This window comes from Candida albicans, chromosome 2, assembly GCF_000182965.3.
Source record: "Candida albicans SC5314 chromosome 2, complete sequence".
Classification (NCBI taxonomy): domain Eukaryota; kingdom Fungi; phylum Ascomycota; class Pichiomycetes; order Serinales; family Debaryomycetaceae; genus Candida; species Candida albicans.
Genome location: NC_032090.1, coordinates 1,385,828 through 1,404,220, shown reverse-complemented (window position 1 = coordinate 1,404,220; position 18,393 = coordinate 1,385,828). Strand labels below are relative to the sequence as shown.

The 18,393-nt window shown below is 30.4% G+C and overlaps 10 protein-coding genes across 10 annotated transcripts; 7 read left to right on the top strand and 3 right to left on the bottom strand. All coding sequences in view use genetic code 12, as the record gives it.

Moving 5' to 3' along the window:
* Positions 1-299: 299 nt before the first annotated feature.
* SPR1 (Spr1p) lies at positions 300-1,877 on the bottom strand (the record flags this gene model as incomplete). The annotated part of the gene is made up of 1 exon (XM_709735.2): positions 300-1,877. One exon carries the CDS (start codon positions 1,875-1,877, stop codon positions 300-302), a length of 1,578 nt encoding a protein of 525 aa, XP_714828.2.
* Positions 1,878-2,758: 881 nt separating this feature from the next.
* On the top strand, positions 2,759-6,217 carry FHL1 (Fhl1p; the record flags this gene model as incomplete). The annotated part of the gene is made up of 1 exon (XM_709734.2): positions 2,759-6,217. The coding sequence occupies one exon, from the start codon at positions 2,759-2,761 to the stop codon at positions 6,215-6,217; it is 3,459 nt and encodes a 1,152-aa protein (XP_714827.2).
* Positions 6,218-6,623: 406 nt separating this feature from the next.
* On the top strand, positions 6,624-7,481 carry PRE2 (proteasome core particle subunit beta 5; the record flags this gene model as incomplete). Its single annotated transcript, XM_709731.1, has 1 exon — positions 6,624-7,481. One exon carries the CDS (start codon positions 6,624-6,626, stop codon positions 7,479-7,481), a length of 858 nt encoding a protein of 285 aa, XP_714824.1.
* A 359-nt stretch (positions 7,482-7,840) lies between these two features.
* Positions 7,841-8,758, top strand: RPL11 (60S ribosomal protein uL5; the record flags this gene model as incomplete). Its single annotated transcript, XM_019475249.1, has 2 exons — positions 7,841-7,843; positions 8,237-8,758. 2 exons carry the CDS (start codon positions 7,841-7,843, stop codon positions 8,756-8,758), a joined length of 525 nt encoding a protein of 174 aa, XP_019330794.1.
* A 1,987-nt stretch (positions 8,759-10,745) lies between these two features.
* CAALFM_C206800CA (uncharacterized protein) lies at positions 10,746-11,525 on the top strand (the record flags this gene model as incomplete). Its single annotated transcript, XM_709729.2, has 1 exon — positions 10,746-11,525. One exon carries the CDS (start codon positions 10,746-10,748, stop codon positions 11,523-11,525), a length of 780 nt encoding a protein of 259 aa, XP_714822.1.
* Positions 11,526-11,597: 72 nt separating this feature from the next.
* Positions 11,598-11,957, bottom strand: CAALFM_C206790WA (U2 snRNP complex subunit; the record flags this gene model as incomplete). The annotated part of the gene is made up of 1 exon (XM_709728.1): positions 11,598-11,957. The coding sequence occupies one exon, from the start codon at positions 11,955-11,957 to the stop codon at positions 11,598-11,600; it is 360 nt and encodes a 119-aa protein (XP_714821.1).
* A 280-nt stretch (positions 11,958-12,237) lies between these two features.
* Positions 12,238-13,884, top strand: CAALFM_C206780CA (ubiquitin-protein ligase; the record flags this gene model as incomplete). The annotated part of the gene is made up of 1 exon (XM_709727.1): positions 12,238-13,884. The coding sequence occupies one exon, from the start codon at positions 12,238-12,240 to the stop codon at positions 13,882-13,884; it is 1,647 nt and encodes a 548-aa protein (XP_714820.1).
* A 97-nt stretch (positions 13,885-13,981) lies between these two features.
* Positions 13,982-15,202, bottom strand: CAALFM_C206770WA (uncharacterized protein; the record flags this gene model as incomplete). The annotated part of the gene is made up of 1 exon (XM_709726.2): positions 13,982-15,202. One exon carries the CDS (start codon positions 15,200-15,202, stop codon positions 13,982-13,984), a length of 1,221 nt encoding a protein of 406 aa, XP_714819.2.
* Positions 15,203-15,559: 357 nt separating this feature from the next.
* Positions 15,560-16,810, top strand: CAALFM_C206760CA (uncharacterized protein; the record flags this gene model as incomplete). The annotated part of the gene is made up of 1 exon (XM_705279.2): positions 15,560-16,810. The coding sequence occupies one exon, from the start codon at positions 15,560-15,562 to the stop codon at positions 16,808-16,810; it is 1,251 nt and encodes a 416-aa protein (XP_710371.2).
* Positions 16,811-17,327: 517 nt separating this feature from the next.
* Positions 17,328-18,068, top strand: CAALFM_C206750CA (uncharacterized protein; the record flags this gene model as incomplete). The annotated part of the gene is made up of 1 exon (XM_705280.1): positions 17,328-18,068. The coding sequence occupies one exon, from the start codon at positions 17,328-17,330 to the stop codon at positions 18,066-18,068; it is 741 nt and encodes a 246-aa protein (XP_710372.1).
* Positions 18,069-18,393: the final 325 nt, after the last annotated feature.

The following is an 18,393-nucleotide window of genomic DNA, read 5'->3' as shown; positions in this document are numbered from 1 at the left end:
TGGGGTGGGGGATGATGTTATAGTTGAGTGGATTGATCTTGCGATGACGTTAGTTTTTTTTTTTGAGCCTTTTTTTTTTTAAAGTGTGTGTAGATTTGTATTGATTACGAGATATACTAATTAAAAGAATAAACTATGCAAATTGATTTTTTGCACCCATTATAACAACACTCAACATTGAGTAAATAATATTCTACACATGTAACAATCCCATTTTTTAGTGATTTTTGATTATTAAATTTACAAAAAAAAGTACTCCATTTTTTTTTTTTTGGAAAGATTTATTACATTTTTTTCAACTAAAAAATCAGCAAATAATATACAAATATAATCCACAACCAACTCTCACCAACATTTATAATTGAACAACCATTCTTTTTTGGACTGGAAGTAGTCATAGTAGTTGTACTATTACTATTATAGTCAAATTTTTGTTCTGAAGATTCTTGTTCACTAAATTCTTTTGGTATGGTATCTTGAAAATCAATATTCAGTAGACCAAATCCATCATTTTCTTCTACGCCATTTCCATTCATTGAATTATATTGAAATAATGGATCAGGTAACATTTTGAATTCATTTAATCTTTTCATATCCCAATCCAAAGTAGATTCAGTTTTCCAACACCAAAAAATCCATCCATTGCCTTTTTCTTCAAATGTATAAAATTGTTCTTTTAAAAAATCCATTGTCTCCAGTTTAAACATTATATTATTTGGATCATCATGTCCTTCACAAGTTCGATTCTTATCATCATTGGGTTTTCTATCAATTATTTCAAAATCACCACTACCATCCCATCGTGAACCTTTACCAACCCCATTTAAATATTTAGCACAATCTGTAAGGGCACCAGAAAATTCGCCAACAATACTACGATGACCAGATTTAACAATACTTTCACCTTGATGTTTAATACTTTGTAAATGTTGTTGTAAATTTAAATCAATTTGCCATTGTGAAAAAACTTCATATAAATGATGATCTAATATGAATTCACCAGGGAAATTTTTCCATGATTCAATATTAAAAAATGCATCATGTAATACTAATTTTGCTTTAATATTTTTTTGAATTATCTTTTCAAGACAATAAATATAAAAATTTGATAATTTTTCTTTATTTAATAAAAATCCTAATGGTTCATTAACTAATTGAATAGAATGAATCGTGGTATGATTACCATATTTATTTAAAATATAATCAACTAATCGATAAGTTAAATTCATATTCAATTCATTTTCTAACCATGTTGGAGTTTCAGTATATAATCCAGAATTATCAAACCCATTTTGTGAACCCGGTAATCCATGAATCCCAATTTGTATAAATAAATTATATTTAGTAGCCCATTCAATAGCTATATCTAAATATTTTTCTTGTCCTTGAATATAAGGATCATTAGGTAATAATTCAAATGCCCAATAACCAATTGGGATTCTTATTAAATTTAATTTTAATTGAGAAATTTGTTGGAAATCAGTTTCATTATAAAATTGGTCCCAATGATTTTGTAAATATATTGAACCATTATCCATTGTGTCTCGTAATAATGAAGTTAAAGTATATTCATCAACTGGGATAGATTTATTATTGTTGTGGTTATTGACAGCATTTTCATAAAGTGATGGAGTTATCCAAGGTTCAGTTACTAACCAACCTCCTAAACTAACTCCATAGATTTTTTGAAGTTTATCATCATATACCGATGGCATTGTTGTTTGATACAGATTATTTGAAATTTTCTCAAATAATAACGGGTGATTATTACTATTTAAAAATTCATTTTGATTATTAACTCTAGCTTCAAATATTTTAAGAAAGTATAACACTATTGTTAATATCAGTACTGATATAGATATAGAAGATCTAAACATCTTTTGGGGGTTAGGTTTATTGATTAAAATTGGTGTTGGATTGGAATTTTAATTCTATTAGTGTTTTTTGAATTGATATAAATAAAAAATAATCAGAAGAAGTTAGTTTTATTTAGAGCTAGTTCCTTTTCCAAGTCTAGGTTAAGTTCTTTGTATTGAACGGTTGTTTATTCAGGTTTCTTTAAATTTTTTTCTTATTATTGAATTCAATTTGGTTTTCAGTTGGTCTCTTTTTTTGCAGCAAACCAACAAACAAAACAAACAAATTTTGTACACAAATGGAACTCCAATATATTTTCCCTTGTATAAATTTAAGGAAACTATTAAGTTTAAGAATCTTGATATTTCCATATCTTAGGTGTTAGCCCAACAAGGGAGGGGGATCCTATTGTTTTTCCTTCTAGGGGGAGGAGGGACGTTAGATATAGTATTATACAACTTGTATATCTAATAGTTATGAGTCAACTTATACGTGTGTGTGCGTGTGTGAGTGTGTTGAGTGTGAGCGCTAAGTAAAGATTTATTCTCTTTCTCATTTCCACACTGTTAAAATAAAATTCAAAATCACAACAAACGAAAAAAAAAAGTCTACCATTCATAATCTCATCTCCCCCTATAGTCATTATACTCAATCATTCTTATACATAGTCATTCAATACTAGGATACATACTAGGATACATACTAGATATCATTTATTCAATTATTTGGGAAATACCTACATTATTTGTTTAATTAAATTCCACAAATTTTACCTTATTCTACCACGTTCACTTTCCAACATTTTTGAATGAATAGTTGACTTGCTTGTATTATCACAGACACACACACACACAAACTATAAACAACGACTTGATCTTACTTTGATATTATATAAATAGCCATGAGTCATATAGATGGTGATGATCATATGACCAAAGATCTTATAGATTCTCTAGAATCTAAAGATAATGATTTATCACTAGTCACATCAAATACACAAATCCCTGATGTTGAAGTTGCCAATTTGACTCATGATGCCGATGAAATCAATCAACTTTTTGATACTGCAACTAACAATGTGCTTCCAGAGAGTAACAAGAAAGATAAGCCAATAGATACACAAGATTTACATGAAGATGATCCTAAAGCAGTGCCGAAAACTACTTCCAATGGAGAATCAACTTCTAATAGCAATTCTGTATCACCTAAACTTCTTCCAAATGATGGGAAATCGACTCCTAAAATTCAAAAAGAACTAAGGCGGAAATCAACTTTTGTTCCTGTAACATCTAATTCCAAACTGTTGGAACCATCAGAAGATGATAATAATAATAATAATAATAATTCAAGAATTTCTGCTTATGCCAGATTAGATTTTGAAAATTTTACATTTTTCGTTCAAACATTACAAGTAGTGTTAGGAAGGAAATCTAATGATGAAACATTACAACAAAATGTCGATGTTCATTTATCTTCTAAAAAAGCCATTTCTAGACGTCACGCAAAAATTTTCTATAATTTTGGAACTCAAAGGTTTGAAATCTCAATATTGGGTAGAAATGGGGCCTTTGTTGATAATGTTTTTGTTGAAAAAGGTTTAACTATCCCTTTGACAGATGGTAATAAAATTCAAATTGGTGATATCCCATTCAAATTTGTACTACCTTCAAATGAACCAAATGAAGAAAATAACAATCAAGATTCTTCAGAAAAACAATTTAATCCATCTGATGCTATTAACTTAAGATCGAATTTATATTCAAAGTCATCTAGTCCTCAATCATCGCCGAAAAGAAAACCCCAACCTTCCAAAAAAGTGAAAAAAGAGCCTGTAAGCGCGTCTAATACTTCAAAGGATATAAAGCCAACTCCTCCAGTACCCACAACAGCAATATCACCAACTGCTTCTATATCTACATCAACTAATGCAGCCACTGCTGCAACAGCAACTACCCCTGCCACAACCACTGCTGCCAGGAAAAACTCAATTAATAGAAGAAACTCTCTACTAAAAATCAGACGATTATCAAATGCTCGGAGAAAATCATTAGCAGCAAATGATGAAATCAACGAATTGCTAAAAGATTTAGGTGTAACGTCCATTGATGAAATAAATGAAGAGGACTCTGAATTATTAGATGCACAAATTCAAAGTTTATTAGATGAAGATAATGAAAATTTGGGTGGAATAGAAGATAGTTTAATGAAATTAGCTGAATTTAATGAATCAGCTATTGACGATGATGATGATGATGAGGAAGGGAACGAAAACAGCCAAGCAGACTTAGATAGATTGGAGAAAACCATGGAGCATGATGCTATTGATGATGAAATTAAAGCAATTGATTCAAACTTGACTTTATTAGATGATGAGATTTCCAAATTGACCCCTCTTATAAATGATACTAATCAAGGGTTATTAGAAGAAAAGGAAACTAAAAAGAAACAATTGGAAGAAGAAAAACGAAAGAAACAATTACAACAATTACAACACAAGAATTCATTGGCGAAATTTCCTCGTCGATCAGCACCACTTATGGGCAAACCAGCATCGATACAACCACCAGCTTCATCTTCAATATATAGTCGTATCAATGGATTAGATAAGATTGGCAAAACCGTATCACCACGTCCACCACCACCAAAATTAATTGCACCTGTGTTGCGAGTCACCGCAGAACCATCAGCTATACGATCTCGACCACCACTTCGTGCCATCACAGTTAGTGATTCATCATATATTGCCACTTTTTCATATCCTAAAACTATTGAGGAACCGTCAAAATATCCTAAACCTAAAGTGAAAAAGGAACATCATAAGAAACATTCTAAAAAAGTTTATTCTCTTGATGAAATACCGGAACCTTATCGTTCGAAACCAAATATTTCTTTCCAAATTATGATTACTAATGTTTTGAAAACTGAAGCAGCAAGAAATGGTTTGATAATCAATGAAATAACTGAAGCCATTAAAGAAGTATATCCATATTATAAATATTGTACTGATGGTTGGCAGTTTTCCATTAATCATTGTATTAAATTCACCAAAATTTATAAACGACTTCAAAAAAGAGGTTCAGAATGGTTATATGCCATGGATGAACTTTATATAAATGAACGTGAAAACATTAGAATTAAACAGAGAGAAATTGCTAAAGCCAAAGCTAAAGCAGAAGCATTGAGACAAGAAGAAATTCGACAACGTCAAAGATTGGAAGCACAAAAGTCTTTACCTCATAATATTGTCGGGAGAAATTTTGCTCTGCCTTATGCTAACACCAGAGTTCCACCTAACCAATACAATCAATTTTCACAGTCCTCGTCGTCGTCGTCTTCATCAGCAACAACAACAACAAATGGTCAGTATGGATCCACAACAATGGTGGGAGGAACATCACCTCAAGCAGGTAGTATTAGAGCTCAATTGGCTGCTGTAAGAGGCAATGGAAATACTCCTGCAACCACATCAACAACTCCTTCATTGCCAGCGATGAATGATCCTAAAACTAAAAAATCATTAGAATATTTACAAAAGGAATTATTCACATTATACAAGGCAAGGAAATTAACTTATGATACTCAAACAGCAACATCACTTATTACAAAAGCTGTGGCCACCACTATTGCTCAAGTTAATAGCATTGGTGCTAAAGCTGGAGCTGGTGATAATGCATTAGTATTTTTAGTGGAAAGAGCTCCTGAAAAAGTTAGTAAAATTTTGGATATTGCCTTGACGAAATCAATTAAGGAACATGAAGGAATTGCTTCAAAATCACCAAGTCAACCAGCAACTCCAGGTATGAGGCCGGAACAACTCACTACAACTTCACAATCTGCAGCAACCCCAACAACAACACCACAAATAAGTAATTTGCAATCACTTCCTGTAAAACCGCCAATATCAACTCCATTACCACAAGTTCCACAACAACAAGTTAGTGGGGTGAATATTCCGGGCCCAATTGCAACACCAAATATCGGAGTAACTAGTGGGGTTGGTAATTTAGGTACAACTTCAATTGGTACACCAACACCAACACAAATACAATCACCTGCTACTAGTGTAATACCAGCTATGCAACTGCCACAAAAACCTGTATCAACACCAATACCAACATCTGTACCGGTACCATTACCGGTACCTTCAGCTCCCTTGGCAAGACCTCCACTGTTTGGGAAACCACCAGGCGCCGGTAGTTCGTTATCTCGTCCTAAAGCATTTGGAAAACCACCAGGTGCTGGTAGTTCATTGTCTCGTCCACCTACATTTTTATCCAATAAACCAAGCTATAAAAGAGAACTTGAAGATGATGAAGAAGAAGGTGAACAAGCTACTAATAAAATTGCCAAAACAGAATAAAAGAATATGTAAAGATATGAAAATTTATTTATTGTGTATGTATTATGTATGTAATATTTTTCTAATATTTATATAAGTTTATGCTAATTAGCCAAATGACTGTATAACTTATTAGTTTTGTAAGAGTATTGATTAATATTGATGAAATAGTAAGGAAACCGTCGTAAATTTGTGTGCCGGAGACACTACCTCTCCATACGCACAGTAAAAAACAAATCCACCACCAATTTCACTTTTTTTTTTTGGTGGCAACAAATAATACAACTGAGAATAATAGTTGATAGCTAAACATTGAATTTAGATATATTTATTATTCAATTGAATTACAAATCAACATATATATACAATCGATAACAGGAAGACTCATAATAACAATAATAACAACCTACATACATATATACACACGATGAATAGTATTGCTCAAAGATATAGTCATGCCAGTCAAAATGATATTGTTAAAGAAATAAATTCCGTTCATGAATCACTTTCATCATCATCAAACATTCCTCAATTAGAATTAGCTCCATCAATTGCCATCCCGCCAATTTCTCAACCAACAGATTTTTTAAGAGCTCATACTGATGATTCTGTTAATCCAGATTGTAAAATCAAAATTGCTCATGGTACAACAACTTTAGCATTTCGTTTCCAAGGTGGGATTATTGTTGCCGTTGATTCTCGTGCCACAGCAGGTAATTGGATTGCTTCACAAACCGTCAATAAAGTGATTAGAATTAATCCATTTTTATTGGGTACTATGGCTGGTGGTGCTGCTGATTGTCAATTTTGGGAAACTTGGTTAGGTACTCAATGTAGATTACATGAATTAAGAGAAAAGGAAAGAATTTCTGTTGCTGCTGCATCGAAAATTTTAAGTAATTTGGTGTATCAATATAAAGGTATGGGATTAAGTATGGGTACCATGGTTTGTGGTCATACTGCTAAAGAAGGTCCTACTATATATTATGTTGATAGTGATGGTACTAGATTGAAAGGTGATGTGTTTTGTGTTGGTTCTGGTCAAACTTTTGCTTATGGGGTTTTAGATTCAGAATATAAATGGGATTTATCGGTTGAAGATGCTTTATATTTAGGTAAGAGAAGTATATTGGCTGCTACTCATAGAGATGCTTATTCTGGTGGTTCAGTTAATTTATATCATGTCACTGAACAAGGTTGGACTTATCATGGTAATTTCAATGTTGGTGATCTCTTTTGGGAAGTTAAAGAAAAGGAACAATCATTTGTAAATGTAGATGGATAAAGTAAGTTGATTGTATAAAAAAAGAATGGATTCATTAATATAAATTTACAAATCTGATAATAAACTACAGTAACTATTATGCAACAATTGAAAGTATCCTGTGTCACGTGATTAGGGCTCAAAAGCCCTAACAGGTTGCACGTGATGTTGATTTATTTATTCCTGCACACATTGAGTTTTTTTTCTATGGTGAAAATTTATTAGTGAGACGATGTTGTTCGCATTTTACCACACACTCTCACACTGAGTGTAGTCATACTAACAATTCTTTTCACACTATACACAAAAAAAATCTTTCGTTTGAAAAGTTTTGAAAGGTTCGTTTTCTCAATAGTATATCCATACAATAACTGCCAAAGATGGTATGTTCAAGTGTTTAAAGAGATCGAAATGTTTTGTTTTAATTGGAAGTGATATCATAATGAGAAAATATGGGAAATAGAGATAGGACCGAATTAATTGAAAGAGTTTTCTTTTGGGGAAATGGGTTCAATAAGATTTTTCAAGATTGGAATCAAATTATGTCAGATGTGAAGAAGAGTAAATATAACAAGAAGTTCAAATCATTAAAAATTTTATGTAAATACAACGATTATCAATTACAGTCAACGAATAGAATAAAACAAAAGCCAGCATATAACAGATACCAGTGATTCATCCCAGTGATATAAATAATGATATTCAATTAAAAACAATATTAAGACATTTTTTATTTATGTATCAACAAAATACTAACTTATCTTTCTTTTAATTAGTCTGACAAATCCCAAAATGTTATGCGTGAATTACGTATTGAAAAATTAGTTTTAAACATTTGTGTTGGTGAATCCGGTGATAGATTAACCAGAGCCGCCAAAGTTTTAGAACAATTATCTGGTCAAACCCCAGTTCAATCTAAAGCTAGATACACTGTCAGAACTTTCGGTATTAGAAGAAATGAAAAAATTGCCGTCCACGTTACTGTCAGAGGTCCAAAAGCTGAAGAAATCTTGGAAAGAGGTTTGAAAGTTAAAGAATATCAATTAAGATCTAAAAACTTCTCTGCTACCGGTAACTTTGGTTTCGGTATTGATGAACATATTGATTTAGGTATCAAATATGATCCATCTATTGGTATTTACGGTATGGATTTCTACGTTGTTATGGGTAGAGCCGGTGCTAGAGTCACCAGAAGAAAGAGAGCTAGATCCACTATTGGTAACTCTCACAAAACCAACAAAGAAGATACCATCCAATGGTTCAAGACCAGATACGATGCTGAAGTTTTGGATAAATAAATTTAATGTATTAAATTGGTGTATAATAATAATAAAATATATATAAATAGTCATTGGTTTATTAATTTCGTCTTAAGGTTGTTGTTTTGATTATTTTGTAAAAAAAAGTAGTACTACTAGAGTTAATCCTTAAAAGAGAGTGGGTAGATGGTTGCTAGGTGTATAGCTAAGTTTGGCTGTTATTACAATTTTCTGGAAAAGTAGAGAAATTTGCAACCCATTTTCTGTTAGCAAAATTTTTTTCACTACAATCGAACAGCCACTTTGCAATGATCCTTTCATTGCATTTTTCGAAAAGAGATCAAATGCCTTACTTTCTCCTTATCATAATCTATAGAGTTGATCAACGATATCATTTCACGTGGCACAGCAACATTCAATGAAATATTAACCACGTTTCAAAGAGATGAATTAGTGCCTCCTTGAAAAATAGATAGCAACCAAAAAGTTTAACAAATGGATATAGAAATCGCAAGAGTCGGGGAACCAATGATTAAACCAGCTATCGGGATTACGTCTAGAATCAAGATTTAATAATAGCAACAGCAACTTTGGCACCGAACAAGTCATATTTTACGGCATATTGGGCCATTGGCAATATATACATGCATACGGCACCAGTGGCACGTACAAAGAAATATATTCCGTGCCATCCTTCTGTGCCGATGACGGTCCCAGGCGTCAACCACCAAAGTAAAGAGGATGGGTAAAAATGTTTTCGTTATCAAAAGAAATAGATTTTTTGATGCCGCTCGCTCGATTCGTGGCCAATTTCTACACAAAAGGCATCACAAAAGATAATTTGGCGCTTCTTTTGGCATTTGAAAGATCATTCTATACAGTTAATCCAAGCATTAATTTTATAAGCACCAAGGAAGTTTGTTGCGAGCTTATAAGGATTCAACTATCAACCGCATCATTATTCCATGGCTTTCCAAGTTTATTGACGTAATAAACCAAACGCAAAGTATAACTTTATGTCAAACTTTATTTTCCTGAAACTTTTGTACCTTAGCATTCAAGAAGAAAAAGACAAACTTTAACATATCTGATATGAATTTAAACAAATTTGGTTGGTTGGTTGGTTGGTTGATTGAATCAATTGGTAACTAACTTAAATCAATTTAAATATGTTGTTTCCTGTGAACGGAAATTCGGATTTTGACAGGGCGGGAACGGCGCTTTCAAATGGAGTCAATACAAAAGAGAAATTTAGTACCACAGAGGTTATCGAAAAAAAAAAAATACCAACTAACAAAATGCAAATCAATCCGTGCCAACAAGAGGATTTCATCATAGGGAAGGCGCAATATTCTTGTTTAAATATTTAGTATAAGAGTAAACAATATGATGTTATTGCTTTGTTATGTGTTTATATCTTCCATGCCAATTTAAAATTCGGGTCAAATGTGTGGAGTTATTTCTGTTATCAATTCGTAAGACCTTTTTCCCACAGCAGTATCGTCTTTTCTTTTTCTTGAGGAATTATTGTTACAAATTGGAAGTGGGGGATGCATTAATTTTTAGTACCTTTAATTTTAATCTTTACTTATAAATCTATTATCCCCTTTTTGCTATTTCAAGTTACAATCATTAACTAAAGAAGTGGTTGATTGTGTATGTATAGAGGTATGTAGATGTGTGAGTGAGTGAGTGAGTGTAAGGCAAAAGGAACTTGACTAAAAAAAAAAAATCTAAAACAAGAAAAAATAAAAATTGAAATGCCTTTCATTGTATATTAAATTTTCTCTTCTACTACTACTACTACTACTAAGATTAGTAATACTTTCCTCTTCTTATTTAAATAACAGACCAGAATAGAGGGCTTGTTGATATTTGTGGAATTTATTAAATTGTCATATATAAATATTGTTAATATCCTCCTCTTCCCCTTTTCACTACTACCCAGATTAACATTAGTTTTATCTTACAAACAAAATAGTGGAACATTAAACTAATCAATTATCCACATTATTTATTTATAATTATGGTAACAATAAACTATGAACCTTTAGAACATTTACCTCATATTGATGAGAATATTAGTCCTGAAGAAAGATCACACGTTGAACAGTTGATTCGATTAGAGTTGGCAAATCAATTTAATAATAACATTCAACATATCACTCATAATGATGAGAATATGGCCAACCCAAATATACTAGTAGAACAACAGCAACAACAACAACAACAACAACTGTTAGTGCCGACACACATGCATCCATTAGTTGATCAACTTTTACCACTAAATCCAAACATACAACCAACTTCAATAATGCAATTAACCCAAGAACGTTTTGAAGAAGAATTTGGTGATGATGACGATGATGATGATGGTGATGACAAGCATTTACCCCCAGGTATTGATTTAACAAAATACACACAATTCAATATAACGTCACCTTTAGATGAAGAAGGTAATCAATCTATACTAGATGACAATAATAATCAACAAATAAATTATACCAATTTATACACCACATTAGGACATTCAGCATTACAGCATAGAAATTTAGAGTTATTAATACGAAATCAAACAGATTTGAATCAATTACAACAACAAGATTTGGCAAGATTGGATGAATTAAATACTGAATTGACGAAAAATATCAATAACAAGAGAAGTATGGTTGATGAATTGAAAACCAATCGTAAAAGACGTCAATTAAATGAGTTAAAACCATTACAAGAAGAATATGAAGAACGTTGGAAACAAAGTATTAATACAGCTATAGAATCATCCATTAACTCAATTAACCAGAAATAATGCATATAGGTAAATACAAATACAAATATATATATATATATATATATTTAACGACTTTATCAGTTTATTCATTTAAAATCCTTGTAGACTTGATTTATTATCTTTCTTTTTCATATAAATCATATCAGTTTTAGTACCACCAACATTTATAATTCTTGGACAACCTTCTCGATGTTTTTCTAACCTTACACATTCAAGACAATAGTAAGCCAGTACACCATTTTCATTATTTTCTCCTAAATTATTAGCACATAATATACATTTATTAGAAAGATGACCTTGAGAACAATCTTGACATATTCTAACTTGTTCAGTAGGTTTAACAAATGAATCACATATCGGACATTTCCCATCACAATTTGAACATAATAATCCTATTGATTTACCTGGTTGTTTCATACATTGAATTAAATCATATTGATGTCGTGACATAATGGATTAAGTGGTTATTTATCTATATTTGGAACGTTTAATAGATAAAAAGTGGGTAATATGTGCGTTGTGTTGTGTTCTGTATGTGTATATTGTTGTTCCAGAAATGTAAGCAATAAAACTCTGCTTGTTAAATATTTTGCCCTGAATATTTTTTTTTGCCATTGTTAATATCAACTGGTTCTTTCTTTCTTTCTTATTTACTCATTTTCTTGGTACCATTAACAGTTATAATTCTTTGATATCTTCTTATATATCCTCAAAAAATACTTGAACAGTCATGGATAAGACTAACTTGAAAGAACCATCACTATCAGAAGAATGTATGATTTGTTTAGAATCAATATCTCCATTTGATAAAGTTGGTAAAGTCCCTTGTTGTCCCACAAAAATATATCATGATCAATGTATTTTACAATGGTCTCAAAAATCAAATGGTTGTCCAACATGTAGAAATCGTTTCCATAAAATTGAAATATCAATCCATAATAAAATAATCAATACTGTTGCTATCAAAGATAGATTATTACCTAATCCAGCTATAAATGATATACCGTCACAATATATTATAAATGATAGAATACTATCAGCAATAACAACGAATAGAACTATAGGATCAGCATCGATAGAAGAAGAAGCAGAAGAAATCATTGAAGGTGTTTGTTATATATGCTCGATTGATTCAAGAAATGGAATCATTTGTCAAAATTGTGGGTGTAATTTCCATTTAAATTGTCTTGGTGTTATAGAGGTCGAAGATTTATTCACTTGGTGTTGTCCCATTTGTGATTGTAATCAAGAAACTTGGCTTCCTCGTCGACGATCAAGAAGGATAACATCTAGATTACAACTGGATCATCAAGAGTCACGTGGTCCAAGAAGAAGAGGAAGAATTACTACTAATGGATTAGTAATACATAATGATAATGATGAATTGGATGTTGATTTTTTATATAGTAATGATGGTGATGATTATGAATACAATAATACTGGTGGGAGTGATAGGGTATCACTGGAAAATACATTGCAAGGACAATATCATGTACATCTGCATTATAATCCAGTGATAAATGGGGGTGTGATATCAAGAAGAGAGCAAAGACAAAGAGAGCAACTTACAACAGAAGAAGTTCAATCATGGGAGATATTTGATGAAGCTCGGAAAAATAGTGAAACGGCACCACTACTAGGAATAAGTCAAGACACCACTCCTAATGGTAGTACTAGCAACAACACAGTAATATCTGGAAATTTGAACGGAAGGACTGCTACTCAACAAAGGCGAAAACGGAAAAAAGTGACACCAATAGAGAGCTCTACTTCAACTTCCAATGGTATGGGCACGATATCAAGTAATGGTAATAGTAGAATATCACAACTTATTGATCAAGTGAAAACCTCAAATGGGAAATTACTGACAATTTATAATCAACAACAAGTGCAACTGCAACTGCAACTGCAACTGCAACCACGTGGAGTTTTGGTGACACCTCTGGCATCCACTACTTCTTACCCCCAATCATCTTCAGATTCACCAATGTCAATATCTCCAGCTGCTAATAGTCCCATGGAACTGGTTTCTTATTCAAGTGATGATAATGATTATACTAGACCGCAACAACACCAACAACAACAACAACAAATGTTGTCACAAAATCAATTTAGGAGAGAATTAACATTAGATCAAAAAATTGAAATTCAAAAACACATACGAAATAAATTGAGACCAAGATATAAACCTAATGAGATCAATACTACTGTTAGAAATGGTGAATTTATCACAAGTGAAGAAGATTATATTAAGATCAATAAAACAATATCAAGGAAAATCTATAATTATATATTAAAACAAAAATTGGGTGAAATTGATGAATTTTTCACAAATGAAGACAAACTACGAAATTTAATTGATAAGTATATAGAATAATCAAGTCAATGTATTTATATATGAACGAATGTAATGATATATATTTTCTTTGTCCGTTTATCTTCTTCTTTGTCCGTTTATCTTCTTCTTTGTCCGTTTATCTTCTTCTTGGACCTTTTGGTTTATTAAACTTCAATCCATTTTTAGAAGATAATGATGAATTATTAGAAGATAAAGAATTGCTACTACTATTATTATTACCATTAGTATTAGTATCATGAATTAATTCATTGGCATCTTGTAATTGACTCAATTCAATTTCATCTAAATCACCAACTTCAATATTTTTATCAATGATAATGTCATCATCAATGTTGGTTGATTTTATCAATTGATTCAAATGATTGATTAAACTATTTTTAAATGATGCATAAATCATTCTATCTTTAACTGATGATCCAGATGGACAAGAATATATAAATGCCAATTTTCCAATTTGATAATTATATAAAATATATTGTGGAGAAATTCTTGAAGAAGTATGGTTATTTAAAGTATCAATTAATTGATTAATTTCAATTTGAGTATCAATTGATTTTAAAGTTAATAACTCTTTTGTGGTATCAATATTAAAAGAAATTAATGATTTCTTATTATCATTATCATTACTGGATTCAGGTGAAGAATTCTCAATTATTGATTGTAATTGTTCAGTTAATTCTGGTGTAAATTTATATAATATATCTTGATCAGCATTACCACTACCAGTAGTAGAACCATCATCATTGGTCATTGATGGCAATTTTTTCTTAAATCCATGATGATGATGATTTGTTGTTGAATAAAGTGATAAATTATTCAATTTTTGTAATGTGATTTCATCTTCTGTCAATAATAAATTTAATTCTTCTTCTTCTTCTTTTTTAATGTTAGATCCCTGGTCATCATCAATTGATTTAATAAAATAATTTAATGTCAATTCGTCTAATTCTGTCCAAGCAAATTTTTTAATCAATTTATTACCACCTAAACTTGTAATTAATGAATTTTTCGTCGATGCATAAAGCATTTTTTGTTTAATAGGAGCAATATCAGGTATAAAACTAATGAAATATTGATTAGAATTATAAGATATTACAATATATGAAGGATGAGGGAATTCTTGAGATATTTGATTAATCAATTTTTCAAATATAGGTTCAAGAATAGTGATATCTTTAGTGGTTGATGTAGTATTATCAGATCCAGTGATAATTTGATCAGGAATCAATTCAGTGGAATCAGATGAAATTTTAATAATTAATGCTGAATTAGTAGACAAGTTTTTATAAGCATCATTCAATTGTGATGAAATTGTAATACCTGATTGAGTTGACATGGTTTATAAAGGAGCTGGATATTGGAATTGGGGTTATATAGAATTGATGTTCAATTCTTTAGTTGTCGTTCAATTTATTCCACATTCGTCGTTGGTTTGAGTGTTTCTTTTTGTGTGTCAAATGAATAGTTAGTTTGAGGCGTGTAAAAGTTACCAAAAAACATTACAATTCTTTCATTAGGTTGCCAAATTGGTTAAGATCATAAACAATCAACTTCCAATCTATTTCCCCAAATGATGATGATGATGATGATGATATGATATCAAAATCTCTGCTTGTATTTTTTTTTGATTCAAACAACAATATTAAGTATAAGCAACTTGGTTTTTAAGAAAACCCCTTTGTGAAGTTGTGAGATGGGATTATTTGATTTGTTACCATTCCCAAGAGGAGGAGGTGTGGCAGATAGTACAACTACCACAATTCCAACATATGATTCAACTAAAGATTCTATAAATTTACAAGTCAAATCATTATTATATCTATTCAAAAGATTAAAAATTTACCAATTAGCATCATTTTTAAACCGTGACAATAATTATGAATTGAAATATATCGGAAATACAACTATTGACAACACCAATCCTATACATATAAAATTGGACAAAATTTATAATTTGGAAAGATTTTTACAAATTTTAATTTATGAAGATGAATATAAAATATTAGTTGATTTTACAAAAAATAAATTTCGATCTTTATGTTTTATGACAGAATATCCTTATGGTAAAGTCTTGGTGTCAATGGCGACTGGTAGTTTCCCACAATTTATTGATGAGGATGAAGATGGTGATAGTTTCGAAAATTTCAAATTTATTTTATTCCCATTGAAAAATGTTACAATTGAACAAATGGGACGATTGTTAACCAAATCGGATATTTATATTGAACATAAAAATGTTTCAACTCTGAAACGATACATGATTGCCATAGAATCAATTAATGAAGTGTTAGGGTTTGATGGTAATAAATCTGATATTACCATATTCGATATCACCATAACTCAAAAAAACCAAATAATAAAACAATATTTAATCAAATTGGCAATTCAAGTTCAATTGACAAGAATATATCAAGAATATATAAAACAACATCCAATAGTAATAACAGGAGATCCTTTCGTGACTCCTCCATCTTCACCAACTAAAAAACAAAGTATTCTGTCAATTTCACCAATGAAAAAAATTCCTACATTAAGAAAATCAATGTCAAATTTAACCCTCAATGGTAATACTAGTGGTGTTAATTATAATAAGGCACCTTCAGTACCTTCAGTACCTTCATCACCAACAAGATTAAGGCCCCAAAAATCAATGAGTAAATTGAACAGTAAACCATCAATACTGAAAATGAAATTGGAAGAATTATATAATCCTGTGGCATCACCTCGTGGGAAGATACACCAAGAAGTTAAACCTAGTAGTATTAGAAGTAACAGTAGTAATCCTATCAATGGTGTTGGCTCGGAAGATTTTGATAATGATATTGATATTGATATTGATAATAAAGAAAATTTCCGTTGGGATGTTTATAATAAATGTAAATTAGCAATATTGGAAAAATTGAAAGTTGAAAAATTAAGAATAGACCAAAAAATAGTTGTTTAATTGTCATTGTTATTTGCATAGCAGTAGAGTTTTATTTGTTTTGTCAAAAACAGGAAAATTGGAAGTTGATATATGTATATGTTTATTTTCAAATATAATATTCAAAAAAAAACAATCAATTGTTAGTAGTGGACATTGCTAATGTTGGTTTGAGATAATTTTATTTGTAAAGAATTGCTCTTAAAAGTATCATATGATAAGCTTCAGCTCCAATGCTATGCTTTGTCATTATTAAATTATGCCTCTGCTGAAGTTTATAAATTTGTAAATTTGATATATTATATACTATTGGTGGTGGATATACTGGGGGTTGAAATGCTACCAAGTGTAGAAAAAATTTATAACCTGTATATAAAAATGCAAATCTCAATTGAGAGTTTCTCTGTTGAAAAGATCTAAAATCATCCAAACCTCAAAATCAACCAAAGAAAAAGATCCTACCACTAAATGTATTACTATTCTTTATTCTTCTTCTTCTTCAAAGTAAATAACTACAACCCCGAATTTTTTTTCTATAATGATCCCATTAAAACAAATAACTTGGAATAAGAATTCAATATTTCAGAACACTTTAATACTATCGAAGAAAAATTTATCTAAAAATTCTTTATTATTATCATTATCATCATCAATGTTTCAAAAACCTCATCCAAAGCAAATTTTACGACCACCCCAAAATAAATCACAAACTCCATCGACTAATCCGGCTGATATTTTGAAAAAAAATGATATTTTAATGTATTCTACAAAACCTACTAATTATATTGAATCAGTAACGAAAAATGGATTCCATTTATCTAATAATTTACTCATTGAATCTAAATTGAATAAAATCCCACAAATAGGGACCCTCAATGCTACTACCACCACTAGTGCTAGTAAAAATGATAGTGCTATTGGATTAATGTTATTGCAATCCGAAGCATTTGAAATAAAATTGAATTCTAATACCATAAATATAATTGATGATTGGTACGTTGATTTCAAAATAAATACTAGTAGTAGTAGTAGTAGTAATGATGGTGATGGTGATAGTATTATTAAAATATTTGAATTGATTCATCCAAAACCAGAAATCTTAATTGTTGGATTAGGTAAAAAATCAAGAATGTTATCAATTGAAAATAAAAATTTTTTTTCAAATTTAGGAATTCAATTAGAAATTACAAATTCTAATAATGGGGCTAAAATATTTGATTTATTGGCTACTGAACGTCCTAATGTAATTGGAGCAATTTTATTACCTCCAAATATATAATTGATCCTCCAACTTCATTTCACTAGTATTTGGGAACGTGAAACGTTTAGCTCTATATATGTAATATAAGAACTTGTATATGAATGTGTATTTATAAGAATTAATATGTATAATATATATATATATATATATAAAACAAATGTGTGAATGAAAGTAATAAAAATTAAAAATCATTAAAATATCAAAAATCAAACATGAATAAAAAATCAAAATTAAAAACACTTAAAAACTTGAAAAAAAATCAAAATATCTATATTATAAAAAACATGAAATCAAAATAATGATAATAATAATAATAATAATACGTTTATAATTATGAAATCAA